The sequence below is a fragment of the Artemia sp. Qi Xiang Cuo genome, chromosome 7 (genome assembly GCF_049724085.1).
Source record: "Artemia sp. Qi Xiang Cuo chromosome 7, ASM4972408v1, whole genome shotgun sequence".
NCBI classification, from domain to species: Eukaryota; Metazoa; Arthropoda; class Branchiopoda; order Anostraca; family Artemiidae; genus Artemia; species Artemia sp. Qi Xiang Cuo.
In genome coordinates, this window is record NC_142800.1 from 44,925,852 (window position 1) to 44,939,489 (window position 13,638).

A 13,638-nucleotide genomic window follows, 5' to 3' on the forward strand; every position below is an offset into this window, starting at 1 on the left:
AAGTTTTGACATACTTGAATCTCATCTGTGCTGTAAACCAATTTTACAAGGAGGAAATGGAAATGCAACCACTGAGAACAAACAAAATAAATAATGTGTTGCTATAAGAAGTCGACAATGTTCTCAAGTCACCAAACGTAAATATTTAATTCTACCACATTATATAGTTTTATATTGCTAAGAATTACAGCAATAAACTGTAAAATATAATTTTATTCTTGTAAAAAATTTAATATCACTTCTAAATTCACTTTTCACAAGCATATTTATATCAACATCTTTTGAAGATATACTTCTAGGTGAGGGCAAATCCGTGCTAACTTCATTGTAATCATTAGCAGGAATGTCAATAAAAACGTCATTTGAATGAGATAATGGCTCTGTACTTTGATTTTGATTCAAAAGTGGAGATTTGGAGCTAATGGAGCCATTTAATGATGATTTTGCTTGCGCAGCTAAGTTAGTAGCAGATGAAGCTGTTTTCTTTGCCTAAAAAAAAAAAAAAAAAAAAAAAAAAAAAAAAAAAATAATATAAGAGAAAAAAAGGAAGACAAATAATTTTAAAATAGAAAAGTGTTAAATAAATAGTGAAAGAGAGAGAGAGAGAGAGAGAGAGAGAGAGAGAGAGAGAAAGAGAATGCATGGGAGAAGTTATTAGTCAACTAGTTGGAAAAGGAAAGTTTTGCTGGGGCAACATTTACTGTCAACTAGTTGGCAAATTTAAATGTTGCTGGGGAGAAGTTATTAGTCAACTAGTTGGAAAATGAAAGTTTTGCTGGGGAGAAGTTATTAGTCAACTAGTTGGAAAAGGAAAGTTTTGCTGGTGCAACATTTATTGTCAACTAGTTGGCAAATTTAAGTGTTGCTGGGGAGAAGTTATCAGTCAACTAATAGGAAAATGAAAGTTTTGCCGGGGTGAAGTTATTAGTCAACTAGTTGGCAAATTTAGATTTTTCCTATACAGATGGGTTAAATTTTCCAACTAGATGACTAAAATGTTTTTAATTATAAGGAGATTGGATAGTACCATTCTATATAAGCTTATAAACTAATTTTTTCCAATAGTCAAAGGGTGGAGTCCCTAGGCTAAATACCAACCAAAACCTATTCACAAGAACTGTCAAAAAGGCCTATATCCAAAAAACATAACTCAAGCCTTACCTTAATCTGACCAGCAATAAAATTCCTTGTAACAATTGGAATAAAAAATTTGACAATTATATTCCTTAAGTTAGCGTTGCTCTACTACTATCAGTTTCAGTAATTCAGTATCAGTGCGTAATCAAAATGGCGTTGGCAACAAAATTTCTTCAAGTTTAACGGCAAAAATAATCTAATGTTTATAAACATTTTCCAAAAAAGTTTGCAGCTCAAATATTAATTAAAGTTCTAAAAAAAAACAAAAAACTTTTCAATATCTAAATTTTATTTACTCACAATCTTGTTTAGAGCAGCACAGCCTTTTATTTCTAGATGGCGCATCAACTTTTCCACTTCTAGGGTTCATTCCTTTTAGCTGGAAATCTACGCCTAATACAGAACTTGTTTTGAAAGGAACAGGAAATTTCCAGGGATGATTAATATATCTAGGAATTTTCCATATAATTCAAAAGCCGAGCTTGTACTTGGAACTCAGGATTTTGGGACTCGAAAATGGATTCAATTCCGATTTTTTTTTACATATTAGCGGTAACTCGCACGCCAAAAAGAAGGCAAGATTCAATTTTGAAATCCCCGGTTTTTTATCCGATTTATTAAAACAAAAACAAGAAAGGAGTAATGAAAGTAAGGAGCAACAGTAAAACTCAAAATGAACAGAAATTATTCTGTATTTGAACGTGTTGCCCCCTCCATGATGTCTTACTCTTCACGGTAAAGCTTTTAGCACTTAAAAAGCTTCCAATTCTAACCGAACGGCCCATGTGCTTCAGGGGTCGTTCTTAAAAATTGGGACAAACAGTCAAACTTTAGCGTAAAGAATAAGGTACTGAGGAGGTTGGTAACCCTTTCATATACGGAATAATTTCTGCTCGTTTTGAATTTTAATGCTGCTCCTTATTTTCAGTTGAAAAACCTTGTTTTTTTTACTTAATTTCTTATCGTTTTTCGACTAATCCCGGTAAATCTAGTTCACCGTCCATGAAAAATACCCTCCCCTCCCAGGAATCTCCTCCATAGAAAGGTCACGCCAAGTAAAATACACTTCACCAGTAAAATTCTTTCTGGGCATTTCCATCCTTGCTGAAAATTCCTTCTCCCTCCGTTAAAGTTCTTGCAGAAAATTCAGCCTGAAAAAATTTCCTTAGCATACTTTCATTTGAAAAAGATTATGTTCTGACTCTTTTTCCGATTACTCCGGTATATCCTTCTTCCGTGGAAATTATTTTGCGGAAATCCAAACACGCTGAAAATCTCCCCCGGACAATTGAGTAGGCAAATAAAAAGTGAGACAAATAAAAACAATTTCAAAAAGAAATTCCGTCACATTCTCCCCAGTGTAAAATTTACCCTGGAAAGTTCACCCCCAGAAATTTCCCAACCCACAGAAGTATATCCCTAAGAAAACCCATCCCAATCACAAAATCCCCCCCCCCACGAAGAATGTCTGTATGCTGTTCAATAACAAATACTGTACGTAAACAATGGCAGTTTTATGATTTAAAGACCCATGGGTCTTTAAATCATACTCTCCCAGGGGCTGGGAGAGTCATGTTATCTCCAAAGGCATGGTTTTGGGACTAGTTGTCCTCCCGGAAATCCAAATACACTGAAAATGTCCCCCGGAACATCTCCACATGCAAAAATGAGAAGGAAAAGAGAAATTAAGATAAATAAAAAGAATTTCGTGTAGAAATTCTGTCAAATCCCCCTAGTTTAAAATTTATCCTGGGAAGTCAACCCCCTGAAAATATCCCTCCACACAAAAAAACATCCCCAAAGCAAACCACCCCAAGCACAAAATCCCCCACCCCTCCCCCCAAAAATATCTGCATACTCCCCCCCCCCAAAAACAAAATTACTATAATGTCCGAGTCCCATTCTACTTGCTATATACTGGTCCTTACTCATCTCTAGCTTGTTTGGATTTGGATGACTAGACCTGCCAACAAGAGCAAAATTCTCCCTGGTTGATGTTACGCAGTCTTTGTATAAGAAGTAGATGACCTATTTCCTTGATGACAAGACTTCAAAGGCGATATATTTGCATACAAATTAATGAGGAAGCGTAATGAACCACTATTTCTCGCGTTTTTTACATTAAAAACGAGCTGGGATTAATTAAAAAAATTATCTGGTCGAAGTAAAGAGCGAATTTGAAGGTCAAAACGAGCAACAGTTTTAAAGCTACTTAATGAATTATAATATTTTCTCCAAATTATTGGGGGGAGGGCAACTCCCCCCCCCTTGCCCCTCCCAAATGGCGCCACTGGTTTCTGTAGTATTCATAGAGTATTTTAACAGCTATTTGACGGTGGTGTATCTAAGGAATATCTGATTTATCTAAGTGACAGCTGCAACGATTATCTAAGGGGCTGAGCAAGGGCATATCCATTATTTTTACTCAGAAGAGGGGGATGGGATACACAAAAACAAAGAAAAACATATCGAAGACTTGTTTATCTGTATTTTTGTTGCGTTTTTACGAGTCAGACAAAAATTTCAGGGGAAGGAGGCAAACCCTAAAATATCCCCCTAGATATGATCTTGGAGCTGTGTTTCCTTTGCAATGTAGATTTTTAAGAAAGCTAAAAAAAACCTGCTTTGAGTCTTCTGGTTGTTACTAACTACACGAGGCTTATAAATGTTGTCTACCAGCTGTCTACATTATTCATCCAGAAGAATTAAATAAATTTATTAAAAATTATCTCCTCTATAAAAAACAAAAACAAAACACGCTTTATGATCTTTTTCACAAGTTCTTCTATGCAAAATAAAGTATAATGGTTTATGCTCGTCACAACATAACCTTCAGTATTCTAAAATCAAGGATACAAAAGTAAATAACATTTACAAGTTAAATAGCTTGGATATTTTCAAATTTCCATTAAAAAAGGCAACATTCCACACTAAAATACAATTAAAATAAAAAAGGTTAAAGGGAAAACATTAGAATATGTATATTAAACTGACATATAAACTACGGTAATGCTGAACCGCTATTAATCTAAGGACGTTATCACAGACCTGAGGACGTTGGGTAATGAAAAGAATAATCAGGTGGGCAGCTTCACTTACCGTCAAGGCTCAGGGTGTTTTTTCATAGTGAAAAAAAGTTTGGAAGAATAGGAAAATAAGTCTGCAAACCAAGATTAGAATATTAGAAGCTACAGTGATGACAGTGGTCAAATATGGCTATGAAGCATGGGCGCTCAGAAAAGCGGATGAAGATTTGCTAGATGTTTTCCAGAGAAATTGCTTAAGGATTGTTCTGGGCACCCGGCCGACTGACCGTATTTCAAATAATAGGCTTTACAAAAAATGTGGTTTAATACCGCTCTCTAGGGCTATAATGAAAGAATACGTTGAGATGGCTTGGGCACGTTCTGTGGATGAAGGATGACAGATTGCTAAAGATTGTTCTATTTGGCCAATTGTCTAGGGCTAAACGGAATACAGGTCATCCTCGGCTCGGATGGGAGAATCTCATAAAGAAAGGTCTAAAGGAAATAGGTACTTCCTGGGAGGGGGTAAAGAAGGAGGCTTTAAATAGATTGGGAAGGAGGGAGAGGGCGTGCGTAGCTGTGTTAGCCTCAGGCGGCTTGGTGCTGCGGTGAGTTGTTAGTAGTAGTAGTACAAGAGTTATTCTAATCGTTACTGTCGTGAAGCTCAACCAGCAAATATGAGAGCAAAATCAAGGGAATCAATGGGGTCATAAGGCTAAATTAGGAGAATATATTGAACTTAATCTTTTAAAAAATAAAGAAATTTACCTTACTTGCTGAGAGCTCAACCACCGTAGCTGGAAAGGCGGAACGGTTCAAGAGGCAAATTGTTATGAAAGCGGGAAAACAAACCTGTTTTAGGTTTTCGGCTGCTGTTAATTGCTCGTTGTCTACCAGCGGTCTGTATTATTCTTCTGGAAGATTTATAAAAATTCTTTAAATTAAAAATTATATTAAAAAAAAAAAAAAAAAAAAAAAAATCTTAGTTCACGGTTAATAAGCTTTTTAACAATTATTTTAATGCAAAATGAAATATAATAGCATTACATCCATACCGGTCCGCCCTCCAATATGCTTAAAATACGACAATAAAAGTTTAGATTATATTTACAGGCTATCTTGCTTAGATATATTCAAGCTTCCATAAAAAAAAATTAGTCAAATCTTAAACTAAAAGACAGTTAATATAAAGCAAGAATGAGGGGGAAACATCCTTTAAACAAATTTCTGAGAGAAAAAAGTAAAAATAAAAGTTCCTCCGGAATTTGTCTCTAAGACAACACACAAGCGATTAGAGCACTTGTCTTTTGCGGCTTTCATCTCATTTACTAAAAAATGAAAATATATATTTAATAAGTTTTTCAGCGAGTGTTCCTATGCAGAATAAAGTGTAATAGCACAACAACCTTAACTATATACCCTATCATGTGCTTGAAAAATGGAAAGAAAAAAAAAATATTTATAGGTTATCAAGCTGAGATATTTTCAAATTTGAATGTAGCAAGATGCAAATTTTTAGCCGAAAAATGGAAACTTTTTAGGGTTTTTGGCTATTATTAACTACCCGTTGCTTACACCTGTATTAACTTCCGGAATATTAAAAAAATCTTCTAGCTGAAGAAAAAAAAAAAATCTATTTTTAAACAACTGAACATACTTCAGTTTTAAACAACTGAAAAGCCCGCCTGCTGTCAAATGGAAGAAGACATACACATTTTGTAAGCTTTTACGCAAGCGTGTCAATGCAAAGTAAAATGTAATAGTGATAAACAAAAAGTCACCTGAAAAAGCTAATATGCTTAAAAATGGAAACAAAAAGTGCTTTTATTTATAGGGTATCTAGCTTAGGTATTTAAAAAAAAACATTAAAAATTCCATTAAACATTACCCTAGAACGCAGGTAAAATAAAATATGATTTGAGGGAAAAAAAATCATTAGAGATATTTTTGTGAGACAAATAAACAAAGTTTCACCAGAACTTGCTTCTAAGAAAACAAACAAGCGAATCGAACGCTCGACTTTAGTATATTTCATCTCTTCCATTTACACAAAAATGACATATTTTTATAAACTTTTTCGCAAATCATAAAAAAAACACAGTTTATGATCTTTTTCACAAGTTCTTCTATGCAAAATAAAATGTGTAATGTCTTTAAGCTAATCACAATATACCCTTCAATATTCTAGAAAAAAGAGTAAAAAGTAAATAATATTTACAAGTTAAATAGATGGATATTTTCAAATTTCCATTAAAAGAAAGGCAACATTCTGCACTAAAAATCAGTTAAAATAAAAGTTTAGGAGAAAAACATCTTCAAATGCATTTTTACGACATAGAAATAAATTAAGGTCCACTAGAATTTTCTTCTAAGAAAACGAACAAGCGAATAGAACCGCTCGACTTCAGTATATTTCATATCTTTTATAACAAAAATACATGTAAATACATAGTTTTTTAACAACACACAACAAAATACAGTATCATTATAGCTAAAGCCAGTTGCCCTTCAACGTGCTTGAAAAATGAAAAAAAGCTACAATTAAATTTATAGATTATCTAGCTTAGATGTTTCAAACATACATTAAACAAATAGTTATATCGTCACATGATTCAACATCTTTTTTATAAGAAAGATTCAGATCATTACTATATATACTAGAACATCACAGGGCCAACGCTCGACTTAAGCATAGATCATCTCTTCTATTTAAACAAAAAATAGTATATTTTATAGACCTTTTCACAAATAATAAAAACAAAACAATCACACTTATAGTTAATCAAAATAGATTTTCCAAATTTAATTTTGAGCCATGAGCCAAATTTGAGTTGTGAGGCATTCAGCATTTTATATTCATAAAGTTGGATTGAACCCAAAAGGGTTCAAAGGTTTGCGGCACGATACTGCTTCCGTCACTCGAAAATGATCAAGGACCTTGATCGCTAGTCGTTATTTACTAGGTTGCACCTAATGATGCAACTATGATTTGTGGATTGAAAAAGAACTTATGATATCCATGGTTTCTTTGCAAAACAAATCGCTTATACTTTGTTTTATTCTAGATTATTAGGCAGAATGTGAATTAATTTTCCATATATTTTATCAAAAATGCCACTAACCAAATCGATACCTTCCAGGCAATCCAATGGCTCACTTACAACTCTGGGTCCATAGTTTGATATAGCTTCTTTTTTAAAATTATATACCAACTTGTTATTAACACCATCAAGGGTTCATTTTGGAGCTAATCTATCTCTTATTTATAGTGGTGACTAGTGGAAAGTTCAAAGGTAAGTTAAAAAATGGTACCAATTCTTCCTAGTCAATTGCGTCTTGTAAAATCTCAACTTGATATAAGACAACTATAAAAGTTGACCTGATACTATTTTGGCCAACAAAATTAAAATTTGTTTTCTATTTACATATGATATGTTAAAACCCAATTTTCATTGCAATTTTGTGCTGAGTTTTATTATATCATTACAGTTTTTTTATCGTCTTTATTTACCCTGTAATAATTTTCTAATTGCAAAATTCACCAGTTTTTGACCTTAAACAGAAATAAACCTCAATTCCTTGCATTTTTCCCAGTTATACGATTCCACGGGTATCTAGCGATTTAGCTACACTACAACCATTTTTTTTTTCAGTAAACATTCTTGAAGTTAAATAAACTCATAATTAGAAGTTAAATAAAGTCAATAATTAAATTGATCTTAATCATTAAATAAGCTTTTTGTTCATAAATTCGTCTTCCAAATTTCATACTTTTAACAAAGCCATATCTTCTTGTATTTGCCATTCAGTGTCTTCAGATCTGGTAAGATCTAATCCACAAAGACTACCAGCAAAAGATGGTCCTACGATTGGATGAGCCCAAACACGAGCCAACTTCAGATCACTCTTCAATTTATTCAGCACTTTGTCCGGTCTTTCAAACAGGGACCGAAGTGCCGAAACAAAATCTTCGCGAAGAGCCTTCAACTCGACTTTTAACTAGAAGCAAAATTAACAATTGGGAAGTTCTTCTTAATAGAATATTTTATTTAGTAGAGAAATAAAACAGGTAGAATAGAACAGGATTTTATTTTAAAAATTGCTTTCACAGCATGTTTGCCGGATTTGAATTTTACGTCCAAAAAAAATCACTATATATATATATATATATATATATATATATATATACATATCAAACCACAGCTGTAATATGTAAACCTTATATATATACAAGTAAGCGTGGGAGGGAGAGAGAGAGAGAGTGTAATCACCCTTTAATATCTCAGGACGGAGTTTTTTTTTTTTTTTTAGTCACCTTCATCAAAACCCTGCGAATGCATCTAGCCTTTTATGCGACAGATTTGTCGAAATTTTTAGCCAATGGATTCTCCGTGCGTGGAATCTAAAGCCACACTTATCGTGCCCAAAACACATTCTTAGCATTATCATGATGTAAACAAACGTCAAATCTAACACTCTTCCGAAATTTTACGAGCATTTGCTGGGCATTGTGTTACATTTACGACGAACCACCTTTCTATCTGTCATTTTTTCTCAAAAACAAAACTGCATTTTTTACTTTTTTTTTTACTGATAATTGAAATACCTTTTTGAGCTGTATGTTTTACATGCTCGTATGCCAACCAAATTATTCTTGATTCTCAAGAGCCCCACCGTTTCATAGCCTCATTGGTTTCAAAACCATATTGAGTTTATTAAAAGTATTAAGTATATTAATACTTAAAAGGAAGACTGATTTTACGAATCGACAGCGCTCACTTAGTTTAAAAGACAATCTTTGAACATAAGTTTTCAGACAAAACAATGCACTGGCGGATCTTTAGATCAAATCAGTTGGGGGAAAGGGGAAATGAGTTATATATTAGACACACACACAAAAACACACACACACACACATATATATATATATATATATATATATACGTATATATATATATATATATATATATATATATATATATATATATATATATATATATATATATCATTATATATTTATCTATGCATATATAATTATATTGTGTAATCAAAAAGAATGCTTGAACACTAACCTGTAATAAAGGTCAAATATTTTAAATTAAACATCAAAAAGACCAATGTACGAAAACAACACTGTGTGATTAAGGTAGGAAATGAGGTTAGCAGCTGGTTTCGTATTAAATGAGGAGTTAGGCAGGGCTGTGTTCTATCCCCCTTTATATGGATCAATTGGATGGGGTTTGTCTTAACGAGTACTGGAAAGGCAATGGCAGAACACGGCATCAAATGGAGAGGAAAAACTTGCCAGGACTTCGTGAACAAAGTGAACGAACTTTTAGAGGTTTTGCGAGTTCAGGGTGCTAGAATCGGTTTGAAAATTAATGTTAAGAAGACTAATTGGTTAAGATGAGGAATAAATGAAGATGAAAAGCTGACGTTGGGTAAAGAAAAGATTGATCAGGTAGACAGCTTCACTTATCTTGGTAGTATTGTTAGTAAAGACGATGGGAGCAGTGAAGATTTTAAAAGTAGAATAGCCAAGGCCCAGGGTTTTTTTCACAGTAGAAAAAAGTTTAGAAGAATAGGAAGATAAGTCTACAAACCAAGTTTAGAATATTGGAAGCTACAGTGATCAAATATGGTTCTGAAGCATGGGCGATTCGAAAAGCGGATAAAGATTTGTTAGATATTTTCTAGAGAAATTGCCTACGAATTGTTCTGGGTATCGGGCTGACTGACCGTATTTCAAACAGTAGGCTGCATAAAAAGTGCGGTTCAATTCCGCTTTCTTAGGCTATAATGAGAGGAGTTGAGATGGCTATGGCACCTTCTGCGGATGAACGATGATTGACTTCCAAAGAGTGTCCTTTTCGGCCAACTGTTAAGGGCTAAACGGAAAGCAGATCGTTCGCGGTTGGGGTGGGAGGACGCCATAAAAAATATTTAAAAGAAACGGGAACTTCCGGGGAGGGAGGCTTTGAATGGATTGGAACGGAGGAGCGTGCGTAGCTGTGTTGGCCTAATGTGGCTAGGTGCTGCAGTGAGTTGTTAGTAGTAATAGTATTATTATCAGTAAAATATACTCATTACTTGGGATGTTGTTAATTTTCTAATTGGAGATAAGCTAATTGTGTTACAATGTTATAGTTAGTTAATCCTATTTTTATAAATGACATTTAGCTTATGTAATTGTAACTGTTAATGGCAATATAGTCGGAATAAAAAAAACAAAAAAAAAACAAAATCAAAACTATTCCAACTTAAAGAAGGAGGACATTAACAATTCCTACTCCATGAACAAACCTCTAGAGTTCGACTGATTTATAGTTTAACAAGACACAACATAGAAGAAGTTGACGAAAAAAAACAAAACACAAAAAAACAAAAAAAAGAAACAAGCAAATTGATGACAATTTTTTTTTAAATTAATTAATTAATTTTAAATTCTTTTTTTTAAGTAGTCTTCTTATTGAGATTCGAAGCAGCTATTTGCTTTATATTTTAAGTTAATCAAATTTTCAAGCTTATCATTTAAATTGATTACTGTTCTTTACAATGAATTTGTTATGAGATTAATCATTTAATTTATTTTATCTAATATGGGTTTTGTTTATATTTAGTTATGTTAAATCATTTTATATTTAACTTAATCTCTTGGTAACTGTGCTAACTGAATTTTTGACAATAGCTTGATATTTGTAGCATCATATATTGAATAATGTTCAAATGACCTATATCTTTGTTCATTGCCGAATCCGAAAAACTTTTTCTACCATGGCTTCCCAAACATCTTATGGGAAACCTTTATCATTAGAAACAGCAGCCACTTGTCAAACTGTCTAAATAGTCAAACTGACCAGAAATCTGTTCTGCCAAACCAGTGGCATAATTTCGTCAAAATCCTTTGGGGGGAGGGGCAAAGTTGGAGCCAATTTTCCCGAATCAACTGAAAATGACAGTGAAAATTGAAAAATGAGTCATACATTAGCATAAAGGCAAAGATATACTAAAGAAAACTGACCTGTTCTCTAGATGCTTGAATTATGTGTGCTTATCTTAATTTTGACATTTTTTTTTGTAGAAACTCAATTTCAGCTGGGAGGGGGTGGTCACATTTGGGTCAATCTTTTCTTTACCCAACGTCACCCTTTCATCTTCACCTATTCCTAGCATCAGCGACTTAGTCGTCTTAACATTAATTTTCAAACTTATTCTAGCACCCTTAACTCGCAAAACCTCTAAAAGTTTATTCATTTTGCTCACTTTCATCTAGGATGCTTAAATTATCAGCATAATCTACCCTAAGTCTTGGAAAGTTTTTCTTCTCATTCGATTCCGTGTTCTCCCACTGCCTTTCCTGTACTCCTTAAGACAAACCCCATCCAAATGATCCATATACAGGGGGATAGAACAAAACCCTGTTTAACTCCTGATTTAGTACGAAACCAACTGCTAACCTCATTTCGTACCTTAACCTCAGCAGGGTTAATCTCGGACATAGCACTCATCACTTTAATGTATTTGTCTGGTATACCATACAAGGATAAGACCTTCGCTGAAGCTCTTCTATTAACAGAAACTATCGCTTCTTCATAATCTATAAAACTGAGGACCAAAGGTGTTTGATAACTCAGGCACTTTTCAATTAATAAGGAATGATAATTTGGTCAACACATCATCTACCCTTTCTAAAACCGCATCATTCTTTTCTTATTACTTTGTCTACAACATCTCTCAGGTCTCATGTTACTAAGTAAAACCTACAGAGACCAGGCTATTGCCTCGACAATTACCACACATTCTCTTATCATATGTGACACTATATGTATCTTTTATATATATATATATATATATATATATATATATATATATATATATATATATATATCTTCTGTTCTGTGTTATTGTATGTCAACCAAGAGTACTATATTCCTTAACAATTGGATAGCAAAAAAAGAAAGAAAAAAGAGAAAAAAAGAGAGAAAATTTAATGATTGTGTGGATGTTGAAGGCAAAAAAAAAAAAAAAAAAAAAAAAAAAAAAAAAAAAAAAAAAAAAAAAAAAAGAGCCGTTTTGTTTGTATGATGATTATATTGATTTTTGATGTTTTATTTGTGTATTTAGAAGAAACCTCCTAGGAGCCGAAAGGAGTCTATTATGGATTCGAGGTACTATTTTTAAAAAGAAGAAGCATACCACATACTGCCGTCCATTTTAACTTGGAGTTACTAAAAAATTACGTCAAAAGAATCGTCACGTTCCTCTATATATTTAAATCTGCAACTACATGACAAGATACCATTTGTTAATTTGTTTGTCAGATATGGTGAAATAGAAATAAACGGTAATTATCGTTTAAAAAATATATTCTTGTTCTCTAATTCTTCCGACTTTTGAATGACAATGAACGGCACTAGCGCCTTAGTTTGAACTGTCAAATCCTCCCTCCCCCCCCTCTATCATTTCCTAGCCATAATCAGAATATTTTGCAGTTTTAGATTTTTCTTATATTTCAGTAGCCATTTACGAGAAGAAAATGAATCTTATTGAAGGAATTTTAATGCTTTTCCTATCACATTTGTCTTATCGCATAAAAAAACGTGTTCAGAGATAATGACGAATAAGAAGTGAACTAATTGGTGTCACCCCTGAAACTGAACACTGTCAGTTAAAATGCATGACTGCATATTGTCAGAATGTAGTCTAATAAATAATTAAGCGATGAAATGCCTTTTTTATGGAAAATAGTTACATTTTTTTGTAGCAACCAATTATACATTAGAACTAGACCAGAGATCACACTATATAGGACGTACGAAAAAATGAAGGAAACAAATACCAAACAACCTTGACGATGATTTTCAGCCAATGAATAATAAAAAAAAAAGTGGACAATTTTGATAAAGTTCTCTACTAAGCTATCTTCAGTACCCCTGAAAGAATGTATATATATATATATTTTTAGGTGCCAATATATGTATATATCGAACTTTACTCGTTAATACAGCTTGGAATAAAATTAAGGCGTTTATTATCAAGGGTGTCAATAGAGCCTAAACCTAGGCTATGATGGTATGCCTGAGAAGTCATTCCGTCATAGCTCACTTGGTAATGTCTGCCGAGTGAGTAGGAGACGTGTCTTGAGCACCCTCAATAACAGATTTTTGTTACGCAACCTCCCATTATTCTTCTTAGCAAAAACAAAAACATCGATTAAATGTTAATTTAGTCGGCACTTCACCAACCTTTGGAAGTTGGCATATTCTTCACAAAAATGACTTTTAAATGATTATCTATCTGTAAATTTTTATTGAGCTACTGAAAACGTGTATACAAAAAAAAGTAATTACCGACAGGCCTTTTTTGCCTCATCTCTCGACTAAAATATATTCCCTATAACAGAATAATCTCCGGTTCACCAGAAAACTAATCGCTTAGTCCCTATAGTTGCTTTTCTAGCTATCTTTAGACGCTA

General features: G+C 33.2%; 1 protein-coding gene across 3 annotated transcripts in view; it reads right to left on the reverse strand.

Moving 5' to 3' along the window:
• The window catches only part of LOC148950326 (uncharacterized), an 18,424-nt gene continuing 4,786 nt past the window's right edge, over positions 1-13,638 (reverse strand). Inside the window, exons 5-7 of one of the 3 annotated variants that reach the window (XR_016141962.1) lie at positions 7,935-8,162; positions 4,932-5,077; positions 1-489 (exon numbers count right to left, since the gene is read on the reverse strand). Coding sequence is in view for 2 of the 3 variants with exons in the window: in XM_089091561.1 (XP_088947687.1) it covers positions 4,948-5,077 (130 nt within the window). In the remaining variant the exon portion in view is untranslated. Of the gene's footprint in view, positions 490-4,931; positions 5,078-7,776; positions 8,163-13,638 lie in introns of those variants that run through there. The other 2 variants (XM_089091561.1, XM_089091562.1) reach the window with 2 other exon arrangements.